The 16,643-nt window shown below is 46.0% G+C and overlaps 1 protein-coding gene across 1 annotated transcript; it reads right to left on the reverse strand.

Annotated features, from left to right (window-relative positions):
- Positions 1 to 1,346: 1,346 nt before the first annotated feature.
- LOC130378833 (uncharacterized) lies at positions 1,347 to 11,349 on the reverse strand. Its single transcript, XM_056585443.1, has 8 exons — positions 11,004 to 11,349; positions 9,868 to 10,017; positions 9,536 to 9,607; positions 4,186 to 4,236; positions 3,807 to 3,949; positions 3,509 to 3,609; positions 3,267 to 3,424; positions 1,347 to 2,736 (listed from the first exon to the last, which is right to left on the reverse strand). The coding sequence occupies exons 1-8, from the start codon at positions 11,041 to 11,043 to the stop codon at positions 2,372 to 2,374; spliced, it is 1,080 nt and encodes a 359-aa protein (XP_056441418.1). The 5' UTR covers positions 11,044 to 11,349; the 3' UTR covers positions 1,347 to 2,371.
- Positions 11,350 to 16,643: the final 5,294 nt, after the last annotated feature.

Raw genomic sequence — 16,643 nt, forward strand, 5'->3', positions numbered from 1 at the left:
TAAACCTCTTGGTTATTATGAATAAAATATAAAATCTGCTTTAAATCAGGTTGTAAATCAGGATTATGATAAAAATGATATCAGAGCCCTTAAGGTGCCGTCTGAAATTATACAAACATTGACCATCAATAGGTATTTTATGTACAATTCAAGAGAGATCTTAAGCCTTTTCATGGTTTATCATGCTATACTTCAAAGAAGAGAGGGAGAGAGAGAGAGGGAGAGAGAGAGAGAGAGAGAGAGAGAGAGAGAGAGAGAGAGAGAGAGAGAGAGAGAGAGAGAGAGAGAGAGAGAGAGAGAGAGAGAGAGAGAGAGAGAGAGAGAGAGAGAGAGAGAGAGAGAGAGAGAGAGAGAGACACAGAGAGAGAGAGAGAGAGAGAGAGAGAGAGAGAGAGAGAGAGAGAGAGAGAGAGAGAGAGAGAGAGAGAGAGAGAGAGAGAGAGAGAGAGAGAGAGCGAGAGAGAGAGAGAGAGAGAGAGAGAGAGAGAGAGAGAGAAGAGAGAGGGAGAGAGAGAGAGAGAGAGAGAGAGAGAGAGGGACACAGAGAGGGAGCGGCCCCGCCGACCCCCCTCAGCACCCTTCTTGTGTGTGTGTGTGTGTGTGTGTGTGTGTGTGTGTGTGTGTGTGTGTGTGTGTGTGTGTGTGTATTTACGCTCAGGGGCCACGTAAATACACTGATGACAGAGCCCAGAGGAGGAGGTCCTTTTTTTCTACAACCGACACAGAGAGGCTGACCCCCCCCCCCCTCCCAGTCTACCCCCACCCCCGGGAGGAGGTGTGTGTGCAGGGGCCATGCTCAGTCAGGAGGTCCCTTTTGTTTCTACAACCGACACAGAGAGGCTGACCCCCCCCTCCACCAGACCCCCACCCCCGGGAGGAGGTCCTCCTGGGTGAAGGAGGACCAGAAGGTGTGGATGTGTGTCAGTGTGTCTGAGGACCCTCCTCCACCTGGGGACACTCTGTAGAAGGACAGAGAGCCAGCAGGCCGGTCCAGATACACTCCTACTCTGGTGGAGCCAGCGGGGGGGAGAGGGAGGTCTGTCTCTGTACCGTTGTACCAGGCAGAGTAACGATCATCATAACAATGAAGAACCCAGGACTTGTTGTTCCATCCAAGCCTGCTGTCACCACCCCGTCCTCTCCTTGTGATTCCTCTGTATGTCACTCCTATATAAACCCGTCCTTCCCACTCTACCTCCCAGTAACAGCGGCCAGTCAGAGCCTCTCTACCCAACACCTGGGACCAGGAGTCAAATCTGTCTGGGTGATCCGGATACGACTGGTCCTCTCCAACCCGCGTCACCTTCCTGTTGTCCTCAGACAGAGAGAGGTCGTCTGTGGCCGTGTTGGGGTCCAGTGTGAGGTCACAGGCATCTGAGGGAGAACCAGACATGATGAGCTGCTGAACCGCTCTTCATCCTCATCATCATCATCATCACTAGCACTGTTCTCCTACACTCTGTGTACATATACATAGATATGAACACATACATACATGTACATATGTCAGGGGTTAATCTAAACCGGGAAATGTTTTAATGTTTCAACCCAGCGCCTCCTTGTCGAAAATTTTAAATTACTTAAAATCTCCCGGAATGGAGAGCGAGCGAGCAAGACCGCGCACAGGAGACAGACGTGCTCCTAACCCCGTTCGCATCTGTGTAGCGAGCGCGCAGCACAACAGAGAGGGATCTAGAAACTGTGCATGAGGCAGTGTGCACGTGAGCCTCAGGCGCCTCCTGATTGGCCTGGATCGGTAAGTCAACCAATCAGTTTACAGTGTAGGCGGGCTTTTATCTCTTCTCCCGAACCAAATTTATCAGTTCAGTGAATCTGAGTGTCTGAGAAGAAATTTAAATAATAAAGATAAAGTGTTCTTCCAGCAGGTTCCCGAAGTACGTGTTTTTTTTTCTATATACATTACTGTATGTAATGTTCTGCATCTATGGTAACTTAGCCATTTTGAGTAATTTGGCCTTACTATACGAGTCAACATACTGGTCCTTCACAAGCCTCAGAATGATCCATTTCTACCTCAAATTTTCAAAAGCTCCGCACCGCCCTGCTGATAACCCTGCTGATAACGCCCTGTCCTGTGGACACCTTCCCCCCCGCTCGGTCGCTTTGCTCCCTCGCCATTGATGTTTTCCCCCTTGTGAATTTTTTCTAGAAAAAACCCTGATATGTACACATACATAGATACACACACCTCAGCAATAACGTTATGAACACATCAACAACAATATTATGAAAACATCAACAACAATGTTATGAAAACATCAACAACAGTGTTATGAATACACTCATTCATCACTAGTACTGTTCTCCTGAACATGACATGTGTGGGGGGGGGGGGGTCATGTGATGATAGTTACACTATTGCTACATCAACAACAAACATCTCTCCTTGGATCCAGGACTTACCAAAGACAAGCAGCTCAGCGCTGTGATTGGCCGTGCCAGCGCTGTTGCTCGCCATGCAGCAGACCGTGTTCACGCCGTACCTCCCACCTCTGACGAAGAGGAAGCCCCTCTCCACCCAGGCCTCTGATTGGTCGTCTCTGCCGTCCCTCTCCAGGGGCCTGCCGTTGTGGAGCCACTCTACTGTGGGCTCCGGCGTGCCGCCGGCGTGGCAGGTGTAGCGGGCCGTTTGGCCCACGGGCAACACGTGGGTAGAGGAGTGGAACTCTGTGATGCTGGGGGCCTCCTCCTCCTCCTCCGTGAGCATCACTGAACCTGAAGAAACCAGGAGGAGAGGAGTGAACGTCTACAACACGGATCTAGAGATGCAGCGTCAGACACTGCCTTCACTCTCTCCTGACACCTGTCCACTAGAGGGCGACCCAGGGGATTCACACCCAGTATTCTGGCCTGCCTTTTCATACATGATTGAGTATCCCAGCAGTGTCTACAAAGATTACCCAGGGAGGGGAAGTCACTCCACAAAGAGATTAACGGGTCAGGGGCGGAGCTTGAAGAGAAGAACGCCAAACCGTTCAGCAGCTCCAATAGAAACTAGTGCAGGTGAACCCAGAAAGGGTTGAACCTTGTGATCTGACCTCACTAGACCACAATAGAAACCTGACCTCAGTAGACCACAATAGAAACCTGACCTCAGTAGACCACAATATAAACCTGACCTTGGTAGACCTAAACACATCCAACAACCTTTCAACTCTTAAAGAGTGTATTTACTGTATCTACGGCACAGAGAACAGAAAGGAGGATCCGTTCTCCACTCATGAACACAAACAAAGTCTACGGACCCTCTTTGTTCCGCTCAGCCTCCAGATGATCCAGGTCTAGGACCTTCTCACAGATCCAGTGGTGCAGTCTGTTACACGGTTCTTCAGACCAGCCGTCCTCCCCTGCTACGACGCAGTCTCTTGCTCCGCCGTCATCGCGTGGTTTAACGTGTCTCCAACTGAGAACCACGAGGAGGAGACAGTGGAGGTCAGTCTGTCACTTTCAGAGAAGAGATGCTGCTGAACAGAGTCTTCAGCCTTACCTTGAGGTCATGGGGGTACCATCCACCCACTTGTGGGTCCCCTCTTTCTCTCGATCACTCAGTCCAATCCAGGAAGTATCCATCAATCTGCTGACAAACGCCTGTTTCCAAAGGTAATAGCATCTGTTGTTAGGCAACACAGATGAACACACACACACACACACACACACAGACACACACACACACACACACACACACACACACACACACACACACACACACACACACACACACACACACACACACACACACACACACACACACACACACACACACACACACACACACACACACACACCAGTTCTTCTCTGCTGTTGATGACCACCAGGTCTGCCTTTCTCTTCTGACAGTCTTCTCTACTGGCCCTCCAGCCCTTCTTAGTAGTAGAAACACGGTAGAGACTCTTGTCGTGAAGCATCCAGCCCTGAAGTGTCAATTCATCTGTTGAATGTAAAAGAACATCCTGAACAAACAGAGAACTGCTTATCTTACGGTCTTCGTTACGGACACACAACCCTGAGACCTGACCTTAACAGACCACATAGAAGCATGACCTCAATAGACGACAATAGAAACCTGACCTAAGTAGACCACAATATGAATCACAGAAGCAGAGGGTGTTTTTGAAATGAATGTTAATGACGCGATTGATTTAATAAATTGGACAAAACCCTCACCGAGTTCATCCAGTAAGTGCTCTCTCCCCTCTTTCCAGGGTGACGGTGAGTCTAGGACAGGACAGAGGAATACAGAAGATATGAGCTCTAAAACAGAACAACATCGTCTCTAAGCATCACAGGACCCACAGCCAACCAAACACAAAGTCCATAATTATTAATACTAATAATTAATATTATTAGTATTAATAATATTAATACTAATTAAAATAGCAATAACTACAGTTATCAATATCATTATCGTTGCTATTGTTACAATTATTCATATTAGTTGGCCCAACACAAATTCTAACAAATACAATAATGAACATTATCATTGCTATTATTACAGGTTGAGCGCGCGCATTGCACACTCAGCCTCTAGTTGTAATTAAACCCATAGCTATAATGTGGAAACCCCAGTCGATAATGTAACACATTTATGAGCACATAATATAATTACATTTTACCTATAATGTTACAACGTATAACATTTAGGTTCAGCTATAACGTAATGAAGCAAGCATAATAATTTCCTCTCTACGTTATGAAGCAAGCATCTTTTGCCCGCCAACGGAGCTTCATGCCAATTCATTGTGAACCACGGCCGAGATAACCACCGTAGCATGTCTTTACCTGTTGTGGAAGAGGGAGGGACGGCGGAGAACCAGACGCAGTCGGTCCATAATATCGTAATGACCACGGAAGAGGCAGTGAATGAAGTATTGATTAGACAGCGATTTATTAGATACCACCGCTAATAAACCGTTGGAACACACAGGACCGGTAACCCTAGCAACGCCGGTAAACAAACCCCTCGAAGCCCAATCCCGACGCGCTACGGCCGTCCGGAGGCTCACACAGCTTCTGGCCGTAATATTATATATTACATTTATATCATATTATATACTATTATAGATAGAGCTCCGGGAGTGCAAACGGCAACAATCCCTTCTCCTCCATGCTGCGGTTCACCCGGTCGGCACTGCAGGGAACGGTTGGCCGGTTGAAAGCTGATTGGCTGTTACGTTACGTCACTCAGTGGCCACGCTGTTGAACGCTGATTGGCTGTTACGTTACGTCCCTCAGTGGCCACGCTGTTGAAAGCTGATTGGCTGTTACGTTATGTCACTCAGTAGCCGTTGAATGCTGATTGGCTGTCATCACACGAATGTCGCGGTGAAGTTCAAATATTTCAATATCATCCCCATAGATATATATAGAACACTAGATACGCCACGCGCCTCTCAGCCGCGGCACACGGAGCCGCCATCTTGTGTGGGTCTTGAGTAGGTATTCTCAGACTGTCAGACAGCCATAGATATATATGTTCACAGCTAATTTCTCAAAAAAAAACAATGCCAGTTCATTGTGCTGCTTTCAAGTGTGTACACCGTCGTTCAGTACAAACCAGATCAGAGGGAATCACTTTATAATTATATATAGTTATATATGACTATATATATATAGTTACATATATACATATATGTGTGTATATATATATGTGTATATATATATGTGTATATACACACACATATACATATATATATATATACACACTTTTTAACATATAAATGTCATGTGTTAAAAAGTGTGTTTCTTGTATAACAGAGGAAAAAAAAAATCTTAAAATCAAACATGGAATATCAACTATGATGTTTTTAGTGTCATCCACTGAGCCATCACCGCTCAAATTTGCTACATCTTTGTATGAATTTTCCATATGGTGTAATGCACTAGACAGCGGGTTGACCCATTCAAGATGGCCGCCGCGGTGGCCGTCAGCCGACCGGAGCTCAACATTGCCGTGACGTATCTAGTGTTCTATATATATCTATGATCATCCCACTGCAGACACAAACGGGCGTTCTCGTGTGGTGGGGGTTCCCGTTCACGCAGACTGGAACGCCCCCTTCTTATTCTTCGTCGCCTTTCTCGCTGAACTGTATTCAAATGTCAAAGTGTACTACTCCGAAACCATGTAAATAGTGTTGTAAATAAACTTCCAAAGTTTTTCAAATCTTATTTGGAAAATAACTTCACATGGTGTCTTTTCACAATTTATTCGTTACCAGCATTCGTAGTGTTGATCAGCAGTGAAATAGTCTGCCGCTGGGGTTGACAAGTTACCGGACTACTACCCATGCAAGTGAACGGAGCGTTCCACGGCATTGAGAAGACCCGTGTAATAAAGGCCTATAATATTTCTGTTTATGGCATAGATTTCTCCTCAGATTAGCCCAATAAAGCAATGAGACAAAAAGAACACAAACGCTCGCGTTTTGTGTGGACGCACCTTCACATGTGCGACAGGCCTGCTATTCTATAGCAGTAAGATGTTTAAAAACATAACGTCTAACCTGGGCGAGTCGCGGTGTGTGCGTGTGTGGTCTTACCTGGGCGCGTGTGTCGATGACGGAGCCGTTATGTTTGAAAACATAACGTGTTACCTGGGCGAGTGTCGCTGCGGTGTGTGCGCGTGCGTGTTTGTTCTTACCTGCGCGTGTGTCGATGGCGGAGCCGTTACGGTTAAAACATAACCTCTTACCTGGGCGAGTGTGTCGCTGCCTTTGTATTGGCTAGCGGTGTGTGTGCGTGCGTGTGTGTGTGCTTCCGTGTATGTTTGTGCACAGCTGCGTATGTGCGTGGTGTGTTTGTTCGGTGTGTGTGGATGCGGTGTGTATGTATGCGTTTGCGTTTGCGTTTGCGTTTGCGTGTGCTGTGTGTGTGTGTGAGAGCTGCAGGCTGCTTGGCACATGCACACTGACCAACTTGAGTAACTGGCGCGACAGGCCTGCTATTATAAAGAAGTAAGACTAGAGTGTCCGTGTGTGCGTTGCCTGCGCTCAACCTCTAGTAGTTTTTAAACCCATAGCTATAATATGGAAACCCCGGTCGATATTGTATTTAATTTCTGAGCGCATAATGTAATATAATTAAATATAAAAAATAATAATTGCCTATAATGTTACAACGTGTAATATATTGGTTCACCTATAACGTAACGAAGCAAGCATAATAATTTTCTCCTAACTCCATGAAGCAAGCATAATATTTTTAAGTTTGCCGTATTTGTATATCAGAAGATTCGACCCTGAGGGTTTTTCACACTTGATGCTTTATCTGCGGACATCGATGTCGTTCAGACATCAGTAGAATCAAGGGGGGTGGGCTTGCAAAGGGCGGGATTGGACGCATGGTCGAAGTTCGCAAGAGGCGGGATAAGTGCGGCCGCTGACACTGTAGTTTGTTTTGGTTTGACCGCAGACAGCACGGAGGCAGAACGGGCAGAACTCATCGCCATCATCTTAAATGTTACTGCAACGATGCATCATATATTCCGTTGCATTCACAACATCCGAAGAATCGATCAATGAAAGATTAGAGCATGAGTTAGAGACAAATTTAAGAAAAGACGAAGAAGAAGGGTGTCGCGAACGATACTGGAGAAGGAGAGTGTATTTTATTGCTTAAAGGTCCCATGGCATGAAAATCTCACTTCATGAAGTTTTCTAACATTAATATGAGTTCCCCTAGCCTGCCTATCGCCTCCCAGTGGCTAAAACTTGCGTTCGGTGTGAAACGAGCACTTGGTATCCTGCTCGCCTATAAAAAAAATGTAAGCTAAGGGGCGCTGATTTGTAATGTGGCCCCATATGGCGTCATAAGGGGCCAAGTTACCTCCCCTTTCTCTGACTGGCCCGCCCAGAAAATTCGGCCTGCCAATCAGACAATGAGCTACGACCATGCGTGCGCCACATGTGTGGTGCTTTGTAGTTTGGATAACTGTTCTGCTTTGATGCTATGGCGCATAAAACGTCGGTTCTTTGACGTCCCTAATTCCACAACCAGACTGTAGTTGGGGTTATCTCCGCCATGGTTGAGAAGGAATTGGGGGAAAGGAACTTTGGCTTTGACTCCCTGAAGTACATGAACCATGACATTGAGGAGAAAGGGATTGATTGTTGTATGCTTCGTCATTGTGAAACATCCACTGTAAGCAGAGCGCATGGTACCATGGCCTCAAGCTGCTCAGGGCCACACCCCCACCCTCCTTCTTGACCCGCCTCTCTCCTCCTCATTTGCATTAAAGCTACTGACACAGAAACGGCACATTTGGGGAAAGCTCAATGTGCGACTGCCCGTAGTGGCTGTAATTCTGCACCACGGCTGAATTTCAGGAACATCTTCAAATACTGTGTTTGGGGCCCACTAATACCTATATTAAAGCATCCATGAAGTAGCATGCCATGGGACCTTTAATTTCCCATGGCACAAACACTGGGACAAATGCAGTTGATTTCTTGTTTAAACAGGGTGAGAAAACAGGGAGTGGAAGGATGCGACCATATAATGTTCAGCTAACTGTTGGGTTACAGGGGTATTTGTTTAATGGAAAGTGTTGTAGACTATGCATGCAAATCAATCATTCAATAGCTTTTACTGTTATTCAGGGCTCAAAGTGCATTGATACTAAAAAAAAATGCATGGCAACTACTATTGGTTAGTTGGAAATAATAATAACAAACAGCTGAACAATTTTCATGTTACAACAGCTAAGGCAGCAACCTACTTAACTATAGTGAACTAAAGCACAGGCTTGTGGGGGAGGGGGAGGGTGAGGGGGGGGGGGGGGGTTGTGAAGGCAAGATTACAGATTGGCTACCTGACGTGAGAGATGTTTTTTTTTTGTTAACAGAAGAATGCGTCATTGAGATTAAACATCTCTTCAAGTGATCTGGCCAAGACAAGCAGCAGTAGCCTACAGTCACACATAGCCTACACATAAAACATAAGAAAAATAAAACAACTAAAACAGTCGGAAGGGGGGAGGGGGGAGGGGGGATTTCAATATCTCAAGACATTTCTGGAGGCTCAAGGAGGTGGATAATGTTTAAAGAAAAATAACGTTTTGCAAAAAAGTGTCTTTGATGGACATAAGGCTCAGGTGGGAGAGTGTGTCGACGGCGGGGCTGTTATCTCAATCTTGCCGTTGTCTTGAAACATCTGCATCCGCATGTGTGCAGTGTGTGTATGCACGTGCATGTGTATGTGTGTGTGTGTGTGTGCATGTGTGTGTGGTGTGTGTGTAGGCGGTGTCCTGCGCTGCCCTTGTCTTGAAACGCCTGCATCAGCACGCCCGTGTGTGCAGTGTGTGTGCATGTGCGTGTGTGTTCGTGCACGTGTGTGTGGATTGTTTGTGTGTGTGTATGCTGTGTTTATGGGTGTGCGTGCGGTGTATGTGTGCTAACCCTATTATTATCACTAAATCTAACGAAAACAATATTTAACATTATCATTGCTATTAATACAATCAATGATATGATTACTGTATTGTAATTCTATTCAGGAGGATAGGATTTAGACTCACTGAAGCGCAGGGAGATGAGGAGAATACTCAGCAGTCCGATGCTCACAATGACAGTGATGTGAAACCATAGAGCTGTTCAGGAGTAGGACACACACACACACACACACACACACACACACACACACACACACACACACACACACACACACACACACACACACACACACACACACACACACACACACACACACACACACACACACACACACACACACACACACACACACTTCGGCTAAAAAAACCTTAAATGTATTTGGAGGAAATCATACTTTTTTGGATCATTGTTTTGGACTGGATTATTTCTTTTAAATTCTCTATAAAGGGGCACCTACCAAATCTTCTCTTCCTGGTCTCCTCCCGGTCCAAAGACGTGTCCTCAGGTTCCTCAGAGAGTCCAGGCTCCGGTTCAGAGATCGTGACCTTTGTTACTCTCTGACGGCTTCCACGGCGTCTGGACTTAGCCTTCTTCTTTGCTCTACCAGCTGAAAAAACAACGTCACTTGTTTTCATTCTGACCAATTATCAGCTTGCACTCTGATATCATCAGTGTAAGGAAATGTTTTTCTTCTACTGCACACAGACTCACGAACGCACTCAAGCACACGCACACGGACACACAGAGTAATGTACACACTGATGTATTCATACTGCGTGGCTGTCATTCACAGTCCAGACTCCCTACGGTCTCCAGAATCCCTCCCCGTCTTGAAGAAACACCTGAAGACCTCTACTGAGAACACCTCAGTAAGTGATGACTGGTACTGTGGCTCTCGTGTTTAGAACACACTTAAGCAGAGCACGTACTGGTCTCTAGCATACATGTTATTATTCCCTCATTATTGACACATACAAGCACATAGTTATACAGTAATGCACACAGAATTACATACGTATACAAACAGTAATGGAGGGGGGACAACATGTGGCCTGCGTGTTGCCAGGGTCTTTCACATCGGCCCACGCAGAAAACACAAGGACATGTATTGTGGGATAATCTAAGATATGTTCATATTAATGACAAATTTTATAGAATTATGTTAAATTCATAAGTACACCTGATATCACTTCAGTTAAATGAGAAGCCATTATTAAAACACAGAATTCTTGATTAAATTAACCATTGTCACTCTAATGTCACGTGGCACTACCATTAATAATAAGTCTTGAGAAAACTAAACTTGTGTTCTGCTCCCTAAAGTTACTCTGCACTCTGTTCCACGTATACTTGAGATGCCTATCAATAGTCCGTTACTCATGGGCATAATCACAAGTCAAGTTAGGTTAACGTGAGCTTTTTGTCTCAAACGCACACATCTTTATTTAGAATAAATATATACGGTCACTGGTTCATCAGGTCGGACCCTTTGGCTAAAAACGTTTTCTAAAAGTACATTTTAAATGTATGCAGTTGAAAACACTTTTCTTTTACTGAATTATTTATTTTAAATCCTCTCAAAAGGGCACCTACCAAATCTTCTCTTCCCGGTCTCCTCCCGGTCCATAGACATGTCCTCAGGTTCCTCAGAGAGTCCAGGGTCCAGTTCAGAGATGGTTACCAGGGTTCCTCCCTGACAGCTTCCAATACGTCTGCTCTCAGGAGTCAGCTCTGCTATATCATCTGAAAAAACACGTCACATGTTTTAATTCTGACCAATCATGAAGTGACAGCGTTTTTCCTCTACTTGTATCAGATGTCTTCATTTGACTCACGGACGCATGCAAACACAAACACACACAAACCACAAGATATTTTTTAAATTGAATATAAAGATAAAACATATAGCAGACAGCTTTTCAACTTTTCTATCACAACTTTGTCATTGAGTGAGTGAGTCTGAGAGAGAGAGACATTGGCCCTCATTTATCAAACGAGCGTACGACAGAAAACGTGCGTAAAATGGATCTACGCTCATTTCAACGTTGAGCTTGGCATTTATCAATTTGAACGTGAGCGCAGGCTGCGATGAAATCTCACGTCAGGTCTGAGCTCGTGTACGCAAGTTTTTTTGGCGCAACACACGGGTGTTTCACTGATGAATAGTGCAGCACAAGTAGCCCATGTTGCACATCTGTATTAATTACTAAATAAATTGGAATTAGCCCTGCCGTTCAAACAATTACAATCAAGTCAGCCCTAATTAAAAACAGTATTGCTATGAAAATAATTAGAATGTGACAGGTGAAATGTTTATTCAGCTGTCTATATAAACAGGAGCTTTGCCAAATAGGTGGTCGAGTCGCAGCGATGGCAGATCTGGCTCTGTTAGAGGACCTCAACGCACGTCTAAGACGAGAGAGAGTTTTTCGAGACCGCGCCGATTTTTTTATGGAGAGCGATGAATGGCTCTTGAGTCGTTTTCGTCTCCCAAGGCATCTCCTGATGGAGCTATGCAATGATTTGGAGCCACAGTTAAGGCGAGAAACTAGGCGATCAAACGCAATACCTGTGCCAGTGCAGGTGTGCTCTACCTTGGGGTTTTTGGCCACCGGGACCTTTCAGCGGGAGATCGGGGACAGGTCTGGTATTTCCCAGCCAAGTATTAGCCGAACCATGCCAGCAGTTTTGGCAGCTATACTGTCCCTCTCTGAACGTTATATTAAATTCCCATACACTAACGATCAGCAAACTGGAATCAAACGGGATTTTTATGCTATTGCTAGGTTTCCAAATGTGATTGGTGCGGTTGATTGTACCCATGTGCGTATGAAGCCACCATCTATTAATGATTACCCGTACATCAACCGCAAAAGCTACCATTCGGTTAATGTTCAGATTATTTGCGATGCCAGAATGTCAATCCTGAACATGGTAGCCCGATGGCCTGGGGGCACGCACGATTCTTTTATTTTCCAAAATAGCAACGTTGGGCATCGTCTACATCAGGGCGCACTACATGGTCAGAGTCATCTCGGTGAGTTACGCTGCAGTCGCACTGCACCGGCCTCCTCCCGTTTCTTGCTTGGCCGGCTTCACAGCCGCAACACGTTTTTTGGTGATGAGCTTCATGTCGGACCATTTTTTCTTCACCTTATTCGGAATTAAATAACTTTAACGGAATGCAAACAATAGCATATATGTGAAATGTTTTAAGCTGGATAACAGAAGTTGTACATTTAATTTATTATTTAATTAATTTAATTAACAAACCTCTTCCGTAGCCCGACGAACATTGGAAACAATATTCACTGCAACAGTTATTTCCTTCCATATAGCATTCTTTTGCTGGCCTTTATTGCCAGCTTTTAGGCTGCCAAATAAAACCAGACGGTTCGCATCCACCAGTGACCCGAGCGTCTCCATTTGGGTCTCGGAAAAATTCCTCTATTTTACCGTTGGACGTTTCTCCATGTCGTAAAAGTTGGGGGCGAGACTTCTGAAGACGTGCTTTTATATGGGCGTGTCACGTTCATTACGATCGATCTCAGCCGCCGTATTTATCAACGCAAGATCCTTCGTACGCTGGGATTGGTGTGATACGAAGGTTTCGTAAATCTCACGTGGGTCCTATCGTAAGATGAATCATGCGTTCAGATTTGCGCTCATTTCTACGTTCGTTTGATAAATGAGGGCCATTGTGTGTATGGTCTAAAAGCAGTACGGGTTGTTCCAGTACTTGATGTTAACTCTGATTCGTATCATTTCTGTGAAGCCTATCTCTTCTGCTCACAGGGAACTAACATCCACGCAAACCACGTTTATGTTGAACTTCAATCATTCACTCCTGTGTGTGTGTGTGTGTGTGTGTGTGTGTGTGTGTGTGTGTGTGTGTGTGTGTGTGTGTGTGTGTGTGTGTGTGTGTGTGTGTGTGTGTGTGTGTGTGTGTGTGTGTGTGTGTGTGTGTGTGTGTGTGTGTGTGCATGTGTGCGTGTGTGTGTGTGGGAACACTTTAAAACAAGGTACGCAAAAAATTGGGTAGTTACTGAGGAACGAATAAGTAAAGAATGATTCATAACTCCTCAGTAGTTACTGAATAACTGTCACTTAGGGCCCCAGTTAGGGCCCCAGTTGTTCATCATTCGTTACTCAGTAACAAATACAGTATCCCCTAGTCTGTTTACCAGTAACTCCTCAGTAGTTACTGAGTAACCGCCACTTACCTACGTTTTTGCGTACCTTATTGTAAAGTCTTACCAAAACATTTCTATGTTTGGGACACTGTTTGGATGTATATCATGACTTCATCATTAGTCTGAGTAACAGCAGTATCAGTCTAAGAAGTGAGGATTTAAACATTGCTCAGAGGTCGTGTGATTGAGAGGAGGGATATGGCTGTTTTAGTGATGTGGTTGACATGGTGTGAATGATTTTAACTGTTGGTTCTTTTGAATTCCGCATTCTCCGTTCGCAAACATTTTTTGAATTGTAAGATGACACATTTTTACACGTAAAAGTGACTTTTGTGCTTTGACAAGTAAAAGGTTAATGTACTTATCCGAGGGAAAAGGCCTCATAAAAAAGTTAATATTGACACATACACGCACACAAACACACACACAAACAGACATCTTTGCTGTTGTGCAAGCTGTGATGGATACTTGCAGACTTGCAGGCTTATATGGTAATAGTAATGAAGAAACTTATTTACCTTGAGATCTTCATTTCCTCCTTTGCACCGTTGCGTCTCCAGATACGTAGAGCTACAGGACGCTAAACCCTTTGATAACCCCTTGTTATCTGTGGTCTGTGTGTGTGTGTGTGTGTGTGTGTGTGTGTGTGTGTGTGTGTGTGCGTAGTTTTGTGTTTCTTTTCCATGTCGTCAGAATAATTATTGAGTGTATTTCACAATATATTCTCAGCCATGGCAACATGTCTGTATTTGGGGGGATGGCTCTGTGGGGGAAACTCCCCGGCCGTCCGAGCAGCCTTGAAACACCACATCCCCATCAGGTCAAACAGTTTAGAACGCCCTGGACCAGAGATCTGAAGGGCTTCGCAGGCCGCTTCTTGACCCTAGCCCCCCAAAGGGCAGGGAAACCCCCCCTAATATCAGGGAACCTGGAGAAGGAACCCAGAAGAGGGGTCCCTCTCCAGGGATGGTAGGAGTGCAATAGGAGACGTAATAATGTGCAGACGTAATGATAGCATAACTAGTGCTATCTGAGAGATATCCTCTATCCATCGCTATCTCTTGTCTTTATAGTGCAACACTGAAAAGCCGTTGCTTTATTTATTCCATGATTTTGTTTAGATGTACTTAAAGGCTTCTTTAAGTACACATAAGATAGAGAGAGAGAAAGAGAGAGAGAGAGAGAGAGAGAGAGAGAGAGAGAGAGAGAGAGAGAGAGAGAGAGAGAGAGAGAGAGAGAGAGAGAGAGAGAGAGAGAGAGAGAGAGAAAGACATAGATAGAGATACATAAATAGAGATGCAAAGATAGATATATAAAGAGAGAGAGAGAGAGAGAGAGAGAGAGAGAGAGAGAGAGAGAGAGAGAGAGAGAGAGAGAGAGAGAGAGAGAGAGAGAGAGAGAGAGAGAGAGAGAGAGAGAGAGAGAGAGAGAGAGAGAGAGAGAGAGAGAGAGAGAGAGAGAGAGAGAGAGAGTTTCAGGATCTCAGACAGGAGTTTCTGGCTGCCCTTTTTGTCTTTCTGTCCTTCATCGATACTGGTGTCAATCTGCTCTCAGAAGAACCACCATCCTTCAGGAAAGATAAACTCCTCCTCTACCAGAGTGCTGTGGACAAGGCCTTTCAATGTGAGAATGGACACCTGGACTTGTTCCTCCGCTTCCTCCTGGACCTGACTGAAATCCAGTTCTCCGTGGTTTCCCCGATAAAGAGACTAAAAATGTACAAACCCGACGATCGGAGTCTGCTTAGTGCAAAAGTCATTTGGGATTGCGTTTCTCTTTCACGGCGCAGAAGAGAAGAGAGAGGAGAGGAGAGGATAGGGAGAGAGAGGGGGGAAGGGGAGGGAGAGCGACAGACATAGAGAGAGAGAAAGAGAGAGAGAGAGAGATCGGTTTAAATATCAGAACAAGTGAATGATTAATCATCCTGTGGATTAATTGTTCGAGTTTGAGATTGTACACAAACGTAGTTTCACTTCAAAAGGAAAGACAGCAAAACCAAGCACTGCTTCGGGACCGCTATAGTTCTAGTTCTAGTTCTAGATATAGTTGAGACCGAGACGGTCTGAGGGGTCCTTCCTGCAGACCCCCCGGAGAGGAGCCCCAGCAGCAGCAGCAGTACCCCCCCCCCATGCTGAGTGTGGAGGGACTCCAGGGGAGGGAGGAGGCGGACCCGCTCCACCAATGGGAATTCAGAAAGGCGGTGGCGTCATTAGTTACCAGGTGGACCTCAACAGTTGAAGTGGAAATAAGTGAAGCAACCGAACGGACAGAAAGAGCAACAGAGAGGCCTGGTGGATCTCGGTGTTAACAGATTAAACACAGACACGCACACACACACACACACACACACACACACACACACACACACACACACACACACACACACACACACACACACACACACACACACACACACACACACATTGATTAATTTGACTATTCAGTCAGCACTAACGCATCCAGGACCACCACTCGACTTTGAGACGAGCTGACGTGTGTCGGGTCCCAATGACCGTCCTTAGCGTCCTAACCCTAACCCCTAACCCTCACCCTCACCCTCACCCTCACCCTGACCCTCACCCTCACTCTCACCCTGACCCTCACCCTCACCCTCACCCTCACCCTCACCCTCACCCTGACCCTCACCCTGACCCTCACCCTAACCCTCACCCTGACCCTGACCCTCACCCTCACCCTCACCCTGACCCTGACCCTCACCCTCACCCTGACCCTCACCCTCACCCTCACCCTGACCCTCACTCTCACCCTCACCCTCACCCTAACCCCTAACCCTCACCCTCACCCTCACCCTGACCCTCACCCTCACCCTCACCCTGACCCTCACCCTCACCCTCACCCTCACCCTCACCCTCACCCTCACCCTCACCCTGACCCTCCCCCTGACCCTCACCCTGACCCTCACCCTCACCCTCACCCTGACCCTCACCCTCACCCTCACCCTGACCCTCACCCTGACCCTCACCCTCACCCTCACCCTCACCCTGACCCTGACCCTCACCCTCACCCTCACCCTGACCCT

The sequence above is a fragment of the Gadus chalcogrammus genome, unplaced genomic scaffold, assembly GCF_026213295.1.
Source record: "Gadus chalcogrammus isolate NIFS_2021 unplaced genomic scaffold, NIFS_Gcha_1.0 GACHA104, whole genome shotgun sequence".
NCBI lineage: Eukaryota > Metazoa > Chordata > Actinopteri > Gadiformes > Gadidae > Gadus > Gadus chalcogrammus.